The sequence below is a fragment of the Triturus cristatus genome, chromosome 5_2 (genome assembly GCF_964204655.1).
Source record: "Triturus cristatus chromosome 5_2, aTriCri1.1, whole genome shotgun sequence".
NCBI lineage: Eukaryota > Metazoa > Chordata > Amphibia > Caudata > Salamandridae > Triturus > Triturus cristatus.
In genome coordinates, this window is record NC_140588.1 from 818,927,035 (window position 1) to 818,949,816 (window position 22,782).

Below are 22,782 nucleotides of genomic sequence, written 5' to 3' on the forward strand. Positions count from 1 at the left end.
GCAGGTAGGGGGGAAATAAGAAAGGGAAGGCCCCCCCCGAATAAAACAGTAAAAATACTTAACCGTTGGGAGGAGGTGCTTTATAGCTGTCATTAACCTGTTCAGGCCCTGCTGGCCAGCACTATTTCAGTCCTACGCCATCAAACAGAAAAGCAAACGATTGCAAAACCCCTCGGGACATACTGTGTGGTCAGAAGGCGGGCTTGTTGCAGCAGCTTTCCCAGTACAAATAAAAGGATTGATGTAAATTGTTCGGCCGTAGACACGCAGTCTTCTCCTGACAGCTCAACCACCCTTGAGACATGAGATCAGAACTCACTCTATTAAGCGCACTTAGCTGGAAGCCTCCCATTAGGCACTGAGTTAACAGAAGAAAGTCTCATTCCCTGCATTTAAACACCCCACCATACCACAACTCAATTTCCATGGGCGATGGAAGAGCTGACTGCCGGTGGCAGGGCGAAGCCAGGCCAGGTGATCGCATTTTCATGTGTTAATGAGGGTGAGCTTGGCTGGAGTGGAGATTCTTTTCACAAGGCAGTCTGTTTGGTTATGCACAGGCCACCCCCTCATGCTTCTTCGCATGGTTCTGTCTACACCCAATAGGTGGTCTGAAAGGGGGACCCGCCGCTCTTGTCTGGATCACCACAGGCACAGGCCTTCCCCTGCCCAGCGGGGGCAGCCCTGGTCTGTAATTAGGGGGGCCATCAGCCTGCTGTTTGCTTCGAATTGAACTTCTGCCATCTTTTGCCCATTGCTGTGCGGAAAGCCACTTTCTTAGCAGGTCATGCAGGCAGACATTTGGAACAAATGCCTGATATGTTTGCAAGGCTGGTAAAAATGTGTGCAAATCTCTCGCCGTCATGTGGGCACTGGTAGTGGAGAATTAATTGTTTACCCGCACTAGCACTCGAGAGACCCTGTCAGCGCCTCTCTTACCTTTATTCATTCTTTTATACCCAGTTGATTTTATCTGTGACGTGAAGGAAATCTTGTCTAGTTATTGATCTATGAATTTGTGTTTTTGTGCATTTTTTTTATTCAATCCTGGTTACGTTTTTTTGCATATTCAAGCAGAAAATACCTCTTGGGAGATGTAAAACTGATTTGAACCACAGACAACAAGCAGTGGCATAGCCAAGAGGTCTCGCCTTTGGGACTTTATAAGTGTTTAACCATGCAACAGTTAATGTTACTGCATAACTAAATACTTATAAGGTTCCAAAGGCGAGACCTATTGGCTATGCCAATGCTTGTTTTACTATTCTGTTGGGTACTGCCAGGGGTACTGTCTTTCATTTGCATTTTTCACGGGCACGTTTTCTCTGTGTTCTTGTGTTTTACCCCTCTATGAATATCCTGCACAATCTGAGACTGATTTCTTGAAAGATTTCTAAATATTCAATGACAACTATGAATTCATTGGATATTTTTTTGATAGTAGATACCCTTGATGAAGGGCGACTGTGAATGCCCGAAATGCATTGGGATAAGTCACACATCCAGTTCCACACATGTTGAATTTGACTAGCTTTCATGTGGAATATTTATTTTCAAGACTTGTTGTTGGAAATTAAATCGACTTGAGCAAGATGCATCCTACAAGCAATTTTGTTGTTTGAAGGACACATTGTTAAAAAAAATCTTTGCACACATCCAGTCAACTTGCTTCTTGAATTGTTAAACAGATTTATTTTACAGTGTCAAAATTGGTTCCACTCTTCTAGTGGATCATAGTAGTGCATTCTGTGTCTAGAGCGCGTGTCCTAGTTACTGTTTTCATTTCGATTTGGGTGGCTGGGTAGAGCCTCCCAACAGGGTGCACACATTTGAGTGTTTATTTGAGGAATATGTTGTATTTGGTATGAAGTTTATAGTATTAGAGTGCAACCCAGCTTTTTTCTTCAAACTTTTGGAAAGTTGACATTTTCTCATCCGAATCATTTGGTGCCTGCAGCCTCTTTCCTGTGTCACATGACTAGGTGTAGTTGGCATATGGCTTTTGTGTATTCCTCTCAGACAGCCACACAATGTAGGCACTGGGTGTTGGCAGGATTGGCCATCCAAGGCAGGATGGGGGGAGGAGCTCTCACTTACAACTCTTACACTTCAAGGGCACTGCCCCAGCAGACTCACAAAGATCTTCAACATAAACTATTATGCCCCCAGACAGACTGGGACCAGGGCAGGGAGGCAGGAAATTAAGAACACCTCTGTGGGGGGAGGAAAGCTCCAGAAGCTTCTCCCACGTCAAAGGGAGCACCAGGTATCAAATAGGAACCTCGGACCCACTCTTCAGTACACTCCTGGACCTGTGGAAACTACAGAAGAAGGAATGCCCTGCAGTCAGAGGACTATTCTACTATCTGAGGTCTGCCCTGCTGTCTCTAAAGGAAGACAGGCTCTGCTCCCTTCATCCCTGGGAGAGCAGGTCCCAGACTCAGCTCTCCCTTGTTATGCTGCATTGCTCGTGCTTTGGTAGTCTGCTATTGCTTTTCTTCTTGCTAACCTGTATTCCTTAGTTTTCTAGTGCTTTTCTCCTTGTTTTTCCCTTGTTTTATTGCTTTCTCCTAATTTTCCCTTGCTTTTTAGTGCCTTTCTCTTTATCTTTCCCTTATTTTTTGTTACTTTCTTTGTGTTCTCCCCTTGTCTTTATTGCTATTCTCATTTATTTTCCTTGAATCTTATTGCTTTCTACTTGTTTTTCCCTCATTTCCTATTGCTTTTCTCCTTGTATTTCCCTTGTTTTTTATTGTTGTTGTTGTTGGTCAGTTCCCCTTCATCTCCTCTGCAGCCCATTCCCATCTGCCCCCGTTTACCCGCTGCCACCCAAGCCTGCCCACCATCTCCCTCCTCCCAGGACATACTTAATAGAGGCAGTAGTACACCCGCAGAGCTGGCATGTGCAGCTGCCGCACTGAAGGCATGCCAACGACAAGCCCATCTGTGCTGGACCATGCTGCAACATGCCGGTGCAAGTCTGGACCGCGCCCAGCACAAGGACCCCTGGTTCCAGATTCACCCATAGTTATGACGCACCTCTAACCGCGCCCTGAATACCGGACACCCCAGCAAACACTGCTGCCACACCACATTGCATGCTCCATTCTCCTACACCAGATGCACCTTCTACTGCACCAACACACCCACCAGCATGCCACAAAGCACTATGCCGACCTCTCACCAAGCCACACCAGAAGTGGACCACCAACTCCACTGCATATTCCTCAACACACTCTTGATGTGCAAGCACTCCACCAAGTTATGGGACCTCATCACCACCCTTGCACCTGGCATCATCTTCACCACTGAGACTTAGCTCGACCTAGCCTCCACCTCTGATATTGCCACAGTAATCCCCGACAGTTGCAAAATCATTCACAAGGACCGCACCAACAAGCCAGGAGGACGATTTATCATCATCTACAAAAAGGCCATACAGTACACTACCACTGACAAATACCGTTGCCCTCATGGAACACCTCCACACGGATGAGAAGATAACCATCAGAGGCACTCGAGCTTCTGCAACACCATTGCAGACTTCATTGCGCCCCTAGCTCTGGAATCCAAGGACTACATATTCCTCTGTGATCTCAACTTCCACATTAATGACCTCAATGCCCCTATGACATCAACACAGCCTACCTCCTCGACAGTATGAGCAGCCTTGGACTGACCCAGATCATCTTCAACCCAACACACAGCGTGACACATGCTGGACCCCCATCTTCACCTCCTGCAACCGCATCAAATACAGCCACTTCACAGACTTCACATTGACTGATCACTCCATTGTCCTCTTCAGCATCTCCAGCCCCACACCACCATCCGCAAGATGGCCACTACCGCCCCCCGCCATCATAGCTTGAGCAAAATTTCAGGGAGTAACTGGACAGGCACCCTCAACACTGCCTACCCAGCTACCACCATCACCAGGAACAGGGACTCAATAATGTTAGCGCCTGGATCTCCAACTGTGCGGACAGCATCGCCCCATCAAGAGCAACAAGCAGAGTCAAAGTCCCCAAAATGGCCAGCTGTTACACCCAATAACTCAGATAAGTGAAGCACAACAGCAAACAGCGCAGCCTTCAAGACTTCCCTCTGCCTATACCACCACCTGCTGAGAGCATCAAAGAAAACTATCCTAGCTGCATGCATCAAACCCAATGCCAACAACAGCAAAGAACCTTTCAACATCATTGAGGAATTCTCCAATCCGGCTGCCACCAAAAACTTCACACACTCACAAGAGCTGTGCAACAACCTTGCTGACTTCTTCCTAGACAGTATAGCAACCATATACAGAAACGTTGATCCCCAGACTACACCTACGGACTTCCTTAAGAGTTCCATAGCCACTGCACAGGACACAAAGCAAAGACTGACCACATTGAACCACCTCTCAACTCAGAACACCACTGCCATCATTAAAACCATCCACTTAGGATTTCCCACAGACCTATGCCCACATTAGCCCACATTACATCTCCAACCTCGGAAACCAAAGCATTGGCCAGGAACTCACCGCCCTGCTTAAAACCTCAATCTCCACCACAACATTTCCCAATGCCTAGAATCACGCTGAAGTCAGACCACTTCTCAAAAAACCCTAGGGTGACTTTAGCAAACTCAGAAACTACCATCCAATCTCCCTACTTCCACTCCCAGCCCAGGTACTGGAGAAGACTATCAACAAGCAACTCACAACATACCTGTAGCAGAACCAGCTACTCAACATCTCACAATCGGGCTTCTGCAGCAACCACAGCCTCAACACCACGCTGACCTCAGCCATGGACTATATAAGAATCTTCCTCCACTGAGGATAAACAGCAGCACTGATCCTCCTTGACCTCTTGACAGCCTTTGGCACAGAATCCCACCACATGCTGATAGAAAGATTCCACTACATCAGCATCCATGGAGATGCACTCAGGTGGATCACTTCCTTCCTCAACAGTAGAACACATTGGGTCCACCCACCACCTCTTAACCCACGGATATTATCTGTGGTGTCCCCCAGGGCTCATCCCTCAGCCCCACGCTGTTCAACACATATATGACGCCACAGGCCAACATTGTCAAATCACAACATAATATCCTATGCAGATGAAACACAACTCATCCTTTCACTCACCCATGACCCACCACCACCAACTTCCACAGATGTATGTCCAGCATCGCCAAATGGATGAAGAACAACTGCCTACAGCTGAACATGGAAAAGATGGAAGTACTGATCGTCATCAACAACAACACACACAACACATGGAATGACTCCTGGTGGCCTTCCAACCTAGGACCCACATCCGCTGACAACTCCAGGAACCTCTGAATCATCCTCGATGACAAGCTCACCATGAAATCACAGATAAATGCCATACCACTGCATGCTTCCTCACACGGCACATTCTTCATTAGATCTTCTAGTGGCTACCCACACATATGAGATGCACCGTGACACAACACAAGCCGCCTGGACTATGGCAACGCTCTCTACATAGGAATAGCTGCCCACCTCCTACAGAGACTTCAAACGATACAAAATACCACATCCAGAATCATCCTCAGAAGAGATGGCAATTCAAGATACTGACCCACGCACACAAGGCTCTACACAACCAGGGACCCGCCTACATTAACCACCAACTGAACTTCTATCAACCATCTAGAAGACTGTGCTCTGCTACCCTATCACTTGCCCACACAACCCGCATCTACCAAAGCAGAAATGGAGGACGCTTCTTCTCCTACATCACAGCAAAGACCAGGAACAGCCTCCCCACACAGCTCTGAACCATTACCTCACTTTATAAATTCCGAAAGGCCTGCAAAACCTGGCTGTTTGAGCCTTCTGGGACCTGTAATTGCCTTGATACCCAATCGGGTGATTAACAGTGCGATATAAATCTTGATTGAGCGATTGATTGTGTGACTGCAGAGGTCAGTTGACTGACCTCTTGTTCTGAGCTACTGGGATACAACAAGCTCCAGATACCTCTCTGCAACTGCCCAGCTGACCTGCTTCACAATACATACCTGGACCTATAACTGACCTGCCTAAGCCCTGCTGGCCTCTGCTGGAGTGAGTTCCTGTTCCCCAAGTGGTGCCTCCCAGGTCCTAGACCCTGGACTGGCATCAGAGAGAGCACCTTCTGTTGTAATTTTTGTAATTGAAGGTACCACCAAATACACTGCGAAGCGATTGAAAGCCCTGCAAACCTTCTCTCACAGCTGCCATCTTCATCGGAACCAAAGCGCAGCTCTTTGGAACCGCTGCACAGCAACTCAAAGCCCCACATAGACTCTCTGCATAGCCTCATGGGAACCAAAGGGAAGCCTCACAAATGCCACGCAGACCGCACACCAAGGACATAAGGTACAATCTTTAATGGGCCAGGCTTTGTCTTGTGCCCTGCCTGCTCTCCATCTTGGTTGGCCTTAACATGTGATTTTGTTCCAGTCCAGCACGACCAGATACCCACAACTGGCACTTTGCGCCTTTTGGCACTCCTTATATCTAACTCTCTAAAATACAATATCTCCAGTTTTACTATTGGATTTACGTCTTTCGGTCTCAGATAATTTATTAAAACATTTTTCTAAATTGCTGTGGGATTTTTCTTGTGTTGAATTTTTACTTTATTATTGTTAAAGCGCTGCAGAAATACTTTACACATTGCCCCTAAATTTAGCCTGACTGCTTTGGAACCAAGCTACCAGAAGGTGAAGCATAGGTTGATTTGGTGACTTTTTGTGGTTCACCCAGACAACGCTTGTGGTTATTGCTTGAGAAGTGATTACCCCATCCTTCAACCAACAACCGAATTTATCACATTAACCATGTTACTACCAGTTAAAATCATGCCTTTTTTCCCCACAACACATAATTTGTGGTTTAGCAGTATTAATTACCTATTTATTTAGCTGGCTTTAAAGTTCAAGAGATTACATTTTCTTTGTAAGGAAATGGGTCATCACTAAATCTTCTGCGTAAAGTAAATTATCAATAGGGGTACCAGCCAACATGGGAAGAGGACGGAGACTTTAAATTTAACCTTGGAAATCTGCTCTAAGAAGAGAAAATAGCAGTCAAGTCAAGAGGCACCTACGCTTCAATCCATTTTTTATCAGAATTTTTCCACCTAATTTACCACTCAAGGACACTTCTCTTTACCTATTTAATTTCAATTTCTGATTTAAAATTGTTGAATGATAAATAACAGCACAAGTGAAATTTTTAATTTCTGCAGTTTATTTCACAGACAAGCCACACCCACGGAGCTGATGGCTGACCAGGAGTCAACTAAGCAGCACTCAAGCTCTATGCCTATCTCTTCTTGGCAGCCTCTCACAACACAAAACAGTGGTTGAGGGTTAACTGGTCATTTTGCAACCCAGTTTGGTCAATGAGACTTCTAAAACATTCCACAGACTAGTCACCTGGCCTTAGTAACACTGAAATGGTTTACTGTCCATGAAAGAGTCACAATTAGGCTGAGTTAACCCTACACCCCTTGGCAAAAGCAGTAGGTCTGGCTTGCAGCTTGATTCCAGACTAAAACATTAAAAAGCCTTTTGTGCCTTGCAATAAAAGCTTCAAAGTAGGGGGCCATAATACACCAAAGAGAAAATAGCACAAGAAAGAGAGAAATACTTGGGGCAAAGTGGTTTTACGCTAGGTATACTTGAAAGAATTGGTAAAAGTAGAACATTGGTAACAACAGATCATCGGTGCTGTCAACCAGACAGAAAATGGCTTTACTATTGCATTTTCAGATTAGGGGGTGATGTTATTACTTAGTACCATCAACATAAAAAGAACATAGTGTTGATTAGCCAACTAAGATATATTTTTATCCAGCAGCTCTGGTAAGGTTCAGAAGTGTAATAAAATTGATTATCCATTCTACAGTATTTGCCTCTAATAAAATTTAACTGATAGTAAACTCCAGGAATTGCTCTCAGCATCAGGGCCCCTATGAAATACCGAGAGGTACTCAATCCATTTTACTTCCGGGATAGCACACTCTGGTGAATCTAATCTGTCTCCAGGGCCTAATTGCACCATTCCCCAAAATGAGTGAAAATCACATGATTGAATGGCCTCCCAATTGCTCAGGAGCGTAAAACAGCCATTACCTGGTCGCAAGGCAATGGAGCACCAAGATGTCATTCTTTACGGAGCTCAAAACATTTATTTCACAAAGTGTTAGAGCTGTCCACTGGCCCGCCATAGACAGAAGACCAAGACAGAAGAACAGTTGGACTTTCTGGTTACAGTTTTCTTTAAAATATAACTTCTCAGAGCGTCCTAAATCATTCTTAGGATTGCATCCACCAAACAACCTAAATGTAGATGCAAACAATATTTAACTAATCTCTTTGGACCTCCTCTATAATAGTTGATTGCCGAGATAAAAACTCTGACATAAAAATGAAAGTTGTTTAATAATTGTATATTTTAAAATAAATATATATGTGTGCCTTACCCAGTGGCGGCTCGCCGAGGGGGGGTGCAGGGCGGTGTGGCGGGGCGGGGAAGGGGATAGGGTGGGGGTAATGGACTCGGACATACGGCGGCATGGAGTAAGGTAAAAAAATAAATACAACTATTTAACTTGCCCTCGCTGCATCGCAAACTCCGAGTCCACTACCCCCCCCACCCTGCCCCTCCCCGCCCCGCTTCACTGCCCCGCTTCACTGCCTCAGCAAGCCGCCACTGCCCTTACCAACAAAATATTGTAATAGTAGTAAAATAAAATTCATATTGTTGAATAGATGTTAGGAGTACTCCAATAGCATAAATCTGCTCTGAAAGGACAAGACAATATTGTGTATGGATGCCTTGTGTAATATGCAATTTTTTATCATTTTCTACATTTTCCTTTGCCGTTCAATCTGTGTAAAACACTGAGCTTTACAATTGTCCCTCACTCTTCTTCAAAGACCATATAAAGAAAAAATTCAGAGCTCAGAGCAGACATTTGCTGAATTTACAGTCAATCCCAAAGACCTAAGTAACGCCAAGAAAACCATTCCTTGTGAAGGAGGTAAACTGATCAACAACCAAAGAGTGCACAGGCATGTCTTCCCTACCTTGAAAGATCTCGATTGGCTCCTTCTTATGTCTAGTCGAACTAGTGCTACTAGGAACACATCCCTAACCAGACTGAAACTCCAAGACTCCTAAAAATGCACATGCCAACAGATTTTCTCTGTGTTTTGATCAAGACTCTCGAACAATCTTCCTCTACACTGCAGACTTGCTCCTATTCATAAAATATCTCAAAACTGACTTATTTGCAGTCTTTGTGTCATCCTAAGCTGAATTATTTCCATCTTCCACCTCACTGAAATGTGGTGCTGTCCCATCCTTATGTGTATATTCTCATTTAAATGTGCCGGCATGTCCCTCTTCTCACATATTGGCTATGAATCCTGTTGCTCTGTAAAATGAACCACTTCCCTCCAGGGCTAGGTTTGTGCTTAATGAAGGTCCCCAATAAAGAATACATTGATTCACACAAGAGTGAGTTTGAGATCATTTACAAGAGAATTGAAAACAGAGAAATAGGGAGATTCTTGTAAGGGTGCAAGAATATGTTGGTGATTATTTACAAGGGGTATGAAAACAGAAATATAGGGATTTTCTTGGGAGGGAGCAACAATAGTTTCTTTCAGGCCTTTAAAGATAAATATTCAAGTTTCTTGGTATGTACTAGAACAGGGTCCCTTCAGTGGGCAGTGGGTGGTGAGTGATCTAAGATGTTTTCTGAAATGTAACTGCATTTATTTCTTGGATTCGATGTGTACTTTTAAGTCAAACACATGTTGCGACTCAGTACATGCTTGCATATCAGCTAAAAACACATTTACCAAAGCTTTTATTACTGCGTACACTATTCTTGTTTTATTGTTTGTGCTTGTATAGAGTGCCTTTAACTCTGCTTGCAGGTTGGAATACAGGAGCTATCTTCTCTAGAATAGTAACTGTTTTGGGATTTTCTATCACTTTTTTTGGAATTTATCTAAGGAAGGCAATAACTGATGGTACGATGTGTGGCAAACGTTTTACAGTGCATACATGCAATTACTTGGCCTTGATGGAAGTCGTGTTTCAGAGTGTGTATCTGTGACTGTAGGTTTGCCCACAAAAGGCTATTCCTTGGGGTGAATAATGACGAGTCATGACCTGAGTGAGTGGGGGTACCATTGTACCCATATTATACTCCAAAGAGCAGTTGGTTCTTACTACATGCCTACGAAACCGAAGTAGGAGTAATGTTCCTTTAAGAGACAAGTGCTCAGTTTCTTCTGAATTGCTTGAGGGTTGAAGAAGTAATGGCTTTGCTGGGCATATTGTTCTTGTTTATGGGTGTTCAGGGTCCGGCCTTCTGGTCCTCTCACCAAACTAATGTCAGTGTTCATCCTGTTGTCTATTCTTTTGGTATCTCAACTGCACATTGTGACTTGTGTCATCCCTTTGCTGTCTTACTGATGTCTGCAAGAGTATTTGGGGTGCTGTGTTTGTGACTGAGAAGTTCTGTCATTGGGTGTTCTGTAGATGATCTAACATTAGAAGGGCTATTGCTAAACCTGATGTTCTGTTTCCCTAACGGTAAGAGTGAACTGTCTGATTTAATTTGTTCAGCAGCTCTATATATTTGCTAATTGTTGCAAAGTCTTCCTGTGCCATGGGCACGCCTATTTGTTTGCAGACTGGTACTGGTGGTGACTGACTATGACTGTCCCTGAGCTCTGCCTAACCAGGCCCAGGCCCAATGCTATGATGAAAACACACTTAGAATACAGTGAAAACACCTACATACTAGGGTACACTATGGGTTAGGGTACCCCTATGATTGGCATGACCTCCCCTATGAGCCCCTTGTACATAATAGGGCAGGGGGACTAGAAGTAAATTTAAGTCACTAATATATAATAGGGCATGGTAGTTTAGAGGCCAGCAGCCCTTACTGCACTTTCATATGTGCACTGCTGTGGCCTGAGGTTATTTTAAAAGCAGCATTTGTTGCAGGACTACTTTTAAAATGTAAACTGTGTCCAAACCTGACTTTGGTGCTTGGGGCACTAAATAATTAATACACTACAATATTCTGGCATATTAGGTACCCCAGGGTCTCCTAGTTATTCCATGGGTGGAGAGTCCGGTCCTAATAATGAGGACTCTTATAAAATAGGTTTTATATGCCCTGGAGATAGTGAAATCATACATTTTCCTTCCCTCATTGTAGTAAAGTGCTTCTCAAAATCAACTTTTATGCTAGGAGTACTCTGGAGTGAGGATCTACAACATTTTTTCATATTCAGAATCCCTAAAGTCTCCCCTAGGTGTTCCGGGGGTGGGGGTCCTGTAGATATAGGAAGGGTCCTTATAAAAGAGGTTTTATAAGCCCTGGTATTAGAGAAATTGCCCTGTTCTTTTCCCCATTGCAGATCCCCAGCCACATAGGTTAACATGGCAGAAAGTTATTCGTTAATAACTCCCACTAGGAGACACAGAAAAAATATCATTCAAGGACTTACTAGAATGGTATTGATAAATCCAACAAAATGCTATTGTAAAATGAATCCAAAAATGTACAAAGAAGAAGACTTTCTTGTCTGTAAGTCAAAATTCAGCCTTCCAGTGATCTGTCCTGATTGGTCAGAGTTAAATGGATTATCCAGGCTGCTTTTATGAGGTGATAAGTAGCTATTCTGGGAGGAGAGGGTTCTGCTGCATAGGAATGCCAGAGCAAGAGGAGGGGGTCATAAACCATGATCATCAAAAAAAGGGAGGAGACAGACAGAAGAAGCCAGTTTCATTTACATCCCTTCTCTTTGAACCCAGCCAGATGGCAGGATTAGGGAAGGAATGTGCAGATGCCAGAGGGTGGGAGAATTTTGAGATGAGCCATCCTGGAGGTTGCTTTAGCCAGCTCTTGCCTCTCTGCTGGGACTTGAGCCATATTGAATTTCGAATTTCAACAACCAGACCCTGCTTTGTGACTGACAGTGCCTGCTGCACAATCTTGAACTACAGCCCTGTGGATCAAACCTGCTTTAAAAGGACTAAAAGAGTGGACTCCCTGCAAACTACAGGTTAACAGAGCTCACTTGTACCATCATCACCAAGAATCCCCAGCCTGGAGATTTGTAGGAGTTTAGTTCAAAAAGATTGTGGGAACTGAAGTCCAAAACTTCAAGGACCATCTTGGAGCTTCCAGACCCTCGTAGTACGCTTTGGACACTTCGGGATACTCAAAGGAACTCCAGGAAGAAGTTCCAAAGTAGATTGGACAACTTTGGAAAAAAGCTTCATAAGTGGACTAACTCAACCTGGCCAGCCAAGCTGGTTACCATCAAATGAGAGCCGATCTGCCCTCTAGGTTTGTCCCGCTGAAAAGCTCCGGAGATCCGCCTTCTATAGTTTGACCAGGAGCTTGCCAAAACACAAGTAAATAAACCCTCACCGAATCTGGACTGGTGAGGAGCGTTGAGGTACCCGGGGACAAAAATCTCTGTAAGAGTTTCTAAGTCTTTAGGAAGAAGAGGTGACCTGGACCAACAGCGTGAGTCAAGCCACCTACCTTCAACCGCGATCCGACCAGAATCACTGGTTCATCCCACTGGAAAGCCCAGAAATGTCTGCTTTTCATAGGTTTGAAGGGGAGCTCATCACTAGGCATGCCGGCGAATCCTTACCGAATCCGGACTGGTGCAGAGCTTCGAGAGACGCTGGCAGATAAAGCTCCAGACAATTTCTAATTTAGAAGGTAAAAACTTTGACTGAAGTTTAAAACAAGGGGTAGCTGCATGGGACTCCATCGGACTGAAACTTTGACACTGTCCCAGTCTAGCACGACCAGGTGTCCCAATAGGCGCCATTGGTTTCAATGTACTACATACTGCTAAATCTTAAAACATTTATATCTCCGGTTCCCTACGGTGGATATATTTTTTTTTCAAGGTCATTTTTTAAGATCAAAATATTTTTTAGTTTTTTAAAATGGTGTTGGATTTTTATTATGTTTTGTGTCTTAATTAATTACTGAATTAGTGTTTTTTAATGCTTTACATGCCTGTCTCTCAAGTTAAACCTGCCTACTCTCAGCCAAGCTACCAATGGTTGAGCATGGAAATTATTTTCTGAGACGTATTCTGAGCCCTAAGATTGTGTAAGTGGCTTTAGTGCCAGTGGTAGATGCATATTCACCACTACTAAAATCCACTTTTTCAACACTAATCTACTTTGTTCACTTGCCTAGCTCTCACTGGGCTACCTCTCACCATTAACTCGATTCCCATGTAGCCCTGTCCCAGCGTCTTTTTCCTCAGTCTTGCAGTTTTCTGGTCTCTGTCACCACTGATTCATTGCCCTAAGTCTAATGATTCCTTGCGTTTTTAAAAATTATTTTCGGGCCTCTCTGGTTTACTTCTATTTAAGACAATCATAGTTGTAATTCTAGTCCATGAATGAGCCTGCTTGGTACCAGTCACCTCCATCTCCAATTGTGCTTTTAGATCCCGAAATATTTTGTTCCTGGCTGTGTAAGTGTAACTAATATTCAAGCTCAGTTGGTTCTCATTTCTCACACTCAGTGTGCATTTTGTCCCACTAGCTGATAGTTTCTAATTGTGGGTCATACACATAAATGTATGTGATGCCTGGATGGTGGTTAGTTTAGGTAGCATAGTTTGGCATGATGTAATGCAAGGTGGTGTGGAGTAACCTTGTGTTATAGGCTCATATACTTCATGATATTACCGTTGATTTGTCCTCTGGTGTGGTTTATCACTTTGAATGCATGTGGGTGTTATGCTGCTGCTGTTGGTTGCCCACTTTTAACCATGGTGAATTCAAAGAAGGGAAACTAGGGATGCAGAACCAACATGCCAAACAGAAAAGCCCCAAGACAATGATATTCCTAAAGTGATGTTATTCTGTGCCCTTCATCTTTGGAGTGGCATTAGTTTATATTCATCAAGTCTGACTTCTGAAAGGTCTGTTTCAAAACAGATACATACTAAGTATTGGGCTTTGTGCTTTGGGCCTCCTGGCCCTTAAGAGTGTCAGATAGGATATCCATCAATGGTACCGCTTAGGTGGATGACTGGGGGGTGATGGCATTACCAGGCTGCCTATGGTGTTTGGTACACATTATCTACTTCGCCAATCTGTCTACAACAAGAAGCAAGGTGTGCTGTAGTATAATAGGAGGATAAAAAGGGAATAGTGAGAAGTAACACTAAGTGAGAAGAAGGAAAACGAAGAAAGAGAAGAGATGAGAGGAATGATAGAGGTGATTGAGGAGAGAGAGGAGGTAAGTTGAAGGAGGAAAATGATGAGGAAGAAAAAGAGGGGAAGCAAGTATAATCTAAAGACCAGCAAGAGCGAAAGGAGAAAGTATAGGAATGAGAAACAACAGAGAAGATGTGATAATAAGGGAAAGTGGAGATAAGAGAAGAGTGGAGAACAGAGAAGGGGTAGGTAAGATAAATTAGAAGAGCAATGGCAAGAGAGAAAGGAGAAAAGTATAAAGAGAAGCCAGAAGTAAAGGAAAGATGAGAAAGGAGGAAGAGGGGATAGAGAAGAGGTTGGGGGGTGGCAATATTGGAAAGGAGAAAGAATAGAAGTAGGTAAAGGGGTGTGTGGGTCTGTGTAAGATGAAAGGTGAAAACATCAGTACAGAAAGAGAGTATCAAAGAAGAATGAGAAAGTGACACAAGTAGGAAAAAAGAGAAGGGAAGAAAAACGAGAGGAGGGTGGGACAGGAGAATTGAGTGAGGAGAAATAGAAGTGTGAATGAAAAATTGAGAGGAGAACAGGGTAGAGGAACAAAGGAGTAAGTGAGGCAACCCTCGGAAAATAACTTAAGACAGTTCACAATGTTGCTGAGAAAGGCATGAAAAACAAATGCAATTTTCCTGAAACCCAATGCAGAGTCCCTGTTATGTAATTAGGCGACGGTGACCAGGGCAGGTCTGCTGCTTTTGACAGAACATTTGTTTTCAAATTCCCCATGCTAACTTACTTTTAGAGGAGAGTTCACTTGAGACATCCATGTTATTTGCTGTGGTCACAGACCACTGACTGCCACTCATGCGCTTCATCTCAGAGGATTAGAAGTCACAAAGTATGCTGCAGCAGAAACAAAGAAACAGTGGAGGCTCTCAGGAGGGTATACATATGGGATTTCAAGTAAACTATCTTGGGGAAGATGAGGCATCATTGTTAATAGTGTAGCCGGAATGTTTTATGCCTTCGCATACTCTCATATTTAAAAAAAAACAAAAACATCAGGGCACCTTGCTTAATTGATGAGTTTATTTCTACATATTTTAGAATACATTTATTGCAATAAAATTACGAATTAAATTGGGAATATATCACTCTACATATGCATGCACGATTATTTACACTGTAACAAATGATTTAACAAAGCAAGAAACTGCAAAGGCCCAGTGGGTCCATAAGCCCTGGAGTGCATCACTGAGAATGAAAAGGACATTCCTTCAGCACTGTCGCTGTGTGGCAGCAGGAGAATGACTCTTCTTGTCAGATGGGTTTGAAATGGCGACGGTATGAAGATACTCCGGAGAGAGAACACTCAGTAACCTTATTGTAAGCTCGATCAATAAGATATCAGCAATCAGCTGTATTTAAGAGTCAGCTAAACGGAACGATTACAAACAATGTTGACAACACATCACATTTAACAATAAAAACGTCATAAAATTATACAATAACACCACTGTAAGTGCATTACACTGTGCAAACTTTGTACTAAAATGTTCTGTAACAGGCAGAATAACAATTGTAAGTGTTCCTTCGCATATCATTTATGGATTAACAGAGGTTATAGCGGGTCCTTTTTTTTTTAAAGATGATAACAAATATTACACTGAGGTTCCCTGTTACTCTGTCCCTGTTTGTGCTGTGGTGCACGTTTGAATAAGTGCGCCACGTGCAGGCAGGATAATGTGTCCTATTATTGACAGTGCACGGCAGCCAGGGCAGCCACACACGCGTCCTTCCCTGGAGGCAGCGTGTAAACCAAGATGGACCAACTGATTGAGGCAGTCGGCCTGCCTTTCACAGTACAGGCGGCACCAGGCCTGCACTTTCAAGGCGGTCAGAGATCCTCCTGAAGGTGGGGGGGGGAGGGTGCAGGGAGTGACTTCACACTCCTTCAGGGGAGTGTCTGGGGGAGGGTCCAGGGCAACCCCTTTTCCCATTCCAGATGGGAGTGCGGAGAGGGGTTGTACTAACTGTACGCCACCTTTTTGTGACACACAGTCACTGCGTCTCTCGATGGTCGCTTTGCCTTTGTGCCTGCGTCCATAATGCACTGCAAGCGCAGAAGCAAACTTTTTCCTTCATTTGAATGCGAACACGCCCTGCAAATAAGTCAATGGCAAGTTTGAAATCAAAAAGGAGATGGAGATTTAACGTGGTTACCCTAAGGCTCTTACGAACACCCACATTCATACATTCACAAACAGAAGTGTGAGAAGACTCTCTATATGGTCAAAATAATAGACATTAGAGAATTAGAAAAGAACGCAATACAAAAGGACACTTTGGATCAAGTGATCTATTCGAATTTAAGAACCTGGACCAATTAATTAGGACTTAGAACACTGTCCAATATATATTTAGGCAAAACAAAAACACTCCGAAGTTTTCAAAGGTCTTTGTGGAATTTATTTGAGAGGAATCAGATCACAGCTTATCTGGTCCGCTAGCGATGCAGGCTGCTTTGGTGTTGTGGTTCGCAGCGACACTGTAGCCGAAAACCTGGCCAGCTACACCATATTCTGAAAGCGAATGTGAGGCATCTGCATACTGCCGCAGTTCATCCATTGAAATAAGTCACTGACGCTGCACCCTGCGTCAGCATGCAGGCATGTGAGTACACGTGTTACATCACTGCATGCCACATGACACACTACATTCTTCCCCGAGTTTTCTTTTGCACTAAACATTCTGCCTCAGTCAGAGGCTAACTAACATTTAAAATGTCAAATTGTATAAACTCTTGTATTCTTATAACATTCTGCTGACATAGAATCTTAGCCTTCATGGTTTCCAAATGTGTGGTCTAAGCTTCTACGGATGGCCTCTTGGGAACATTACGGCATCCGGTTGCTCCCTCACTCCTCCTGGGGAAACCAGGGTGTTGTCTGTCCTTGGCCTCAGTAGTTTGGGGTCCTGGCAATCCCAGGACTCTCACTGACCTCCAATTCTCTCATTATCTACAACATCAAGGTCTGGGCTTTTGCTTACTCTTTGGGGGTCACCTTTCCACTTTTTAAGGATTGATACATTTTTGTAACCTTGTCACCAACCTTCAGTGCCGTAATCCTGGTCCTTTGTCTCCTTGTTATCACCCACGGGTGTCTCTCAAAAGGTAGGCAGAATTTGCCTTTACTCTGTCTATTGTGTACTAGCACCCATTCACCATATTACACTGTCCTCACATCATCTGTTATATCATATCATCATCACTTATAATCACATGTAGTTAATTTCCAGTGCAGCACATTGAGGTGATGACTCACTTTTTCTCAGTTATTTATTATAGAAGTAGCCGTTGTACCACAAATGATGTACAGTACTGCTGGGAAAGGCTGAACGATGTTATAGTGTCAATAATTAAAATATTGCAAGTGAGCCCATCAAAATACCTAATCTGTTGCAGCACTGCAGTGTCAACATCACAAGAGTGTTAAATAGTGTATTTGACTTCATGAATTTGAAAGGGCAAAATTGGGTCTTTTTCAATGGATCAACTGGAACCTGACAATTGAAGTGATGGGATACAGTCAAGTATTATGGAGACATTTTGAATGTTGATTGCTGTAGACTTTTGAAAAAAAAGGAAACTGATATACTGGATGGCAATTAGCTCAAGAATTTGTTATTTTATGGATCACTAATAGTTCTGTTGGGCACAAAACAATGACTGGGAATACAGCGGATAAAGATCACATATCTCCAGTGCTCTCACATTATTGATGTAGGACTATCCCAGTAGTCAATGGATCAGGGTCAAATAGGTCATAAGCCAGATAGCCAATGACAAGTCATGCTCCAAGAAGTTGTGCTCATTCCTTTGGCATATATTCTTAACATAAAAAGTTGGCTCTTCAGTTGCCAATGGTGCAGCAGAGCTTGGTATTTTAAAGGAAAACACGTCATTATTATTTGTGGGATCCCTGGACATCTACATGTCCAAGTGGAACAATACTAACATGGAAATCTTAGATACTTCTATGAAACATAATGTGAAGCAAATCCTTTGTGGAGTGCTTTCATTCTCTTTAAACATTATGTTGCCTCTGTCTTAACAGAAAGCATACCCAACTCTACACTTAAAAAAAAAAAAAAACTTCTGTTAATTTCTTTTGATTTATTTTTCTATCCAAAGACTGTTGACACTTGTGTGTCAACAAGTGAGACCAAGCATACCGCCTTAATATTTCCCCAATATTTTAAAGTCTTGAGGGAAAACTATGGTAAGATCGGTACCAAATACAGTCAATGTTCAAAATGTTAAGTTAGTAAGAGAAAGGGGAATACCATTTACAAGACTGCAATCTTGTTTTAATGGTATCATTTAAAACTGTTTCCTTTACATTTATGAGGTTTGATTTATTATTATTAAGACTATTAGTGGTATAGGTGTTTCAAGATATTGGTAGGCATATGTTTAATTGTTTGCACTGGATGCACAAGAACAAGGTGACACATGACATCTCTTTCATAAGAATCAGGCTATGTGATATGTTGGCAAAATGGCCCAGCTTACAAGGACCTCTCAGTCCTTCAAATGCAGGACAAATATTTATCATGGTTTATTAATGGATTCTGACAACCAGATTCTATGTCATTGTCCGTTCCACAAGGCACACTTACAAGGCGTCTATAATATCCTTAAAGGGGACAATGTGCCCTGACCTTCGCTTCCTGTGTCGGGCTAATAATAAGCCTGATGTTGTGGATAGTGAGTTTTCAATCAGCTAATTTCTACACACACTAATGTTTATTCATTTGAATAATTTGCTAATGTTTTCATTAACACAAGGTGACTCCTCAAATTCTGGTTTTGATTCTTACAAGGCGTCCTGGAACTGTAAGATTTTCCTTTTCTGCTTGTCTTGTTTTGGTACTCCTGCCTGAGGAGTGACTCCCATTTCTGTAGTCTCAGAAACATGTTTGACTACTCTGATGTTTCTCTGTCAGTTACACGTGAATTTGGCCAGTTTCCTCTATTCTACATTTTGAAACCCTTAACTCGAACCACTTATAATTGTAGATTACAACTGATGTGTACTGTAATGGTCTTGGATATCTCCTCATCCCACTGGTGATATTATGGACCATGATCTCAATTATATTCTGGTGGAAACTGAGTTATTGGTTGAATGGCGTGTGAGCCTTGGTCAAGCAGTAGCCACACTAGTGAGGGTAAGGCACAAGGTTACCCCAATTTAACCTGTGCTTAATCCCCTGGTAGCTTGGCACAGAGCAGTTAGGCTTAATTTAGAGGTAATGTGGAAAGTATTGTGCAACACTTCAAACAGTAAAACAGAAAACACACCACATACAAAGATCCCACACCAGGTTAGAAAAATAGTGTTTAACTTAAATAAAACAAGACCAAAACAACAATAATCCAATCAGTAGAACTTGAGTTATGAATTTTTAAAGAATAAACTGCAATATAGTGCCTAAAAGCAACCGTGGCTATCTGGTCGTGCTACACTAGGTCAAAGACAAAGGTTCAGGGCAACTGCAATAGAGCGCGGGTTGAATACAGTCCCAGATTAGTACCTCTGTAGTTTTACCTTCTAAAGTTTTGTGCCAAGAGTCCTGTTCGCGTTGAAGAGGGTCTCGAGGAGCAATGAGAGTGTCACAGGCAGCAGTCAATGTGGTGGGAAGCTGGAGATTTGCGTTGGCAGTATCCCATTGGCTGTCGATGCTGCTATGTGAAGAGTTTGGCTGGTGGCAGCTCTCACTGATTTTTGGTGCAAGCGGCACAGTTCTGGTGTAATCTGGTCCGTTCACCATCACAAAGAACATAAAAGCTTGATTTAAGAGCCTGCTGAACCACACCAAGGGTCCAGGACCTGAGTGGAACGACTTTGGGGTTAAGAACTCGCTACAGCTGGGTCCAATAGCTGGTTGGGGAGCCTATTTGTCCCTGAGGCTCAGATCAGGAGGCCAGCAGACTAGCCATTTGAGTCACTCTAGGGTCCTGGGTTCAAGATGAAGTTGCAGGTCCAGTTCTTCTTCCTGAGGCAAGGGGGCAGAAGGCAGCAGGTCTGCACAGAAGGGCAGCTTCCCATCCTGTCAGTGATGGTTCATCTTGTCACACCTAAGCTCCCATTGAGTGTGGCTGTCTAGGAGGAATACACAAAGGCCAAATGCCAACTACACCCAGTTATGTGACCAGAGACAGGCTGCAGGAACCAAATGGGATTAAAAAAAAGTCACTTTTCTAAAAGTGGCATTTGCAGAATAGTAATTTGAAATCCGACTTCACCATAAGTTAGGATTTTAAATTAGGATTCCAGAGAAACTAATATGAACCAGTTATTTCTTCCCAATTGGAAATTATACTTATACAATGAAATAGGCCAACTCAATTGTTATCTTAAGAGGGATATAGGCCCAGCAGTAGTGAAAAACGAATTTAAGAGTTCTGCACTATCAAGAGATGTAAAACTTAATAGTATATGTCCTACCTTTTGAATACACTGCACCCTGCCCTATGGGCCGACCAGGGTCTATCCTAGGGGTGCCGTATATGTATTGAAAATGAAGGTTTGGGCCTTGCAAAAGGATTATCTTGACAGGTAGGCATGGAAGTTTAAACTGCATACACAGGCTCTGCAGTGGCAGGTCTGATTCATGTTTAAAGGGCTATTTAAGTGGGTGTCACGATCAGTGCTGCAGACTCACTAGTAGCATGTCATATACAGGTCCTGGGCAGTTGTAGTGCCACTTTACTAGGGACTTATTGTAAATTAAATATGCCAGTTGGGTATAAGCCAATGTTACCATGTTTAAAGGAGGGAGCAAAAGCACTTTAGCAGTGGTAAAATGCACAGAGTCCTAAGGCCTACAAAACATGTTCAGTAAAAGTGCGGGTCTGAAGGCAAAAAGTGTGGGGATAACCATGCAGAAAGGGCCAGGTTCAACACTTTTTTATATTGAGCAAAACAGGGAATTGCAGCATATCAGTTACATGTACAAAATAGTACCTAGGCAGAGGGCGCTACTTAAATTAGTAATAACACTCCAGCAGATCACCTATAAATTAGTATACTTTTAAACCCCTATATTTCAGTTCCTAGTCCGTATATTTGGTCCTAGGGGTCAGTCTTCACCATGTCCTGCTATGCCCTTCATAATATCTTTTAAATCACAGGAATGCCCCAGCCTGGATCACCAATCAATGAAACTTGCACTTCTGGGGTGCTGCCTTTTGGACTGATTACATAAATTAATTGGCTACTGCATCTGAATCGGGTAAGTGCTTGATATTTCATGCCAAGGTTGAATCCATTACACGTCATGGCTATTTTATCTTTTTTATAGTTCTTAAGTGTTACATCTCATCTTGACACCAGGATCTGTGGTTCTTGAGCAAAAACACATATATTTCTTTAGATTTAAAAAAAAAAAGATAATTGCCCATGATTATTGATTACATGCATGCTCGCCTACCAAGATTTAGTGATCTTTGTAGTCAGTCCTATGAAGCCAATTGTAGGAACATAGATATCAAATTGCTTTGTATAATCCCTTTGGAATTGTTCTCTAGTTTCAATTAATAAAGTCACTTTACTAATAATGTTCCCTGAATCACCAAATGCCCCTTTCTTCCGTTTGTGACTTTGCTAGAAATCTGATTGCCCACCTTGCTGCAGCAATTCAAAGAACATTAATTTACACCACGTGCTATAAATACAATAACTATAAAACAACAATTATTAATTCATGACAAATGAAGTTTGGATGCTTTCACATACCTGACATAGTGGAGTTTTTATACCAGGCTACCACAGTTTTTGTTTACTTTCAGACCTCCGAGTTATTGGAGTGAGAATTGCAGATCACCTGCCATATCGGAGTTTGTATACCAGATTACTGCTGGGTATTTGTCATTCAAATTTCTTTTCCTCATGCAAACCTTTGCTATGTATTTCCCTTCAAAATCTGCAAGGGGAAAAATCTGAGTGTGCAAAGGTCTAACATCTTGTATTCTCAAATCAGTAGAACGAATCTGTCTGTGACTGTTTACACTTTAACAGGCCAATCAGAGTGGGCAATCTAAAGATGGGGAGAGGATGTAGCCTTACGGCTAGAGCAGTAAAACCTCGAAACTGGGGAACCGGGTTCGAGTCTCGGCAACAAAGCTCAACATCGTGTGATTTTGGGCAAATCACTTAATCTTCCCGTGCCTAACAAAATGAATGTGTCCTTCTGTAACGAAACTGGTGCTCATGTAAAGCGCTCTGATACCCGATGTCTCGGGTCTAGTCCGCGCAATATAAAACTCTAAACAATAAATGTATACACTTCTTTGTTTTACAGGTGTTTTATATTATGTTAGGTAGTCCTCTTGCAGGCTCCCTTTCTGTTGTAGGATAAATAAAATGGGGCTTGCTTGTGGAAATTTCTTAGAGTCATAGATTGTCATGCACACCCATTTGGAATTCCAAGAGTGCATTTAGGAGAACTAAGCTTATTGTTAC

The 22,782-nt window shown here is 42.8% G+C and overlaps 1 protein-coding gene across 6 annotated transcripts in view; it reads right to left on the reverse strand.

The window, feature by feature from the left end:
* FGF13 (fibroblast growth factor 13) overlaps positions 1-22,782 on the reverse strand; it is a 984,800-nt gene that overhangs the window by 754,562 nt on the left and 207,456 nt on the right. For 3 of the 6 annotated variants that reach the window (XM_085607973.1, XM_085607974.1, XM_085607975.1), the window contains one exon: positions 15,048-15,154. The exons of the other annotated variants lie outside the window; for them this stretch is intronic. In XM_085607973.1, the coding sequence (XP_085464099.1) occupies positions 15,048-15,126 (79 nt within the window). In that variant the 5' untranslated portion in view covers positions 15,127-15,154. The remainder of the gene's footprint in view (positions 1-15,047; positions 15,155-22,782) is intronic. 6 annotated transcript variants of the gene reach the window in all.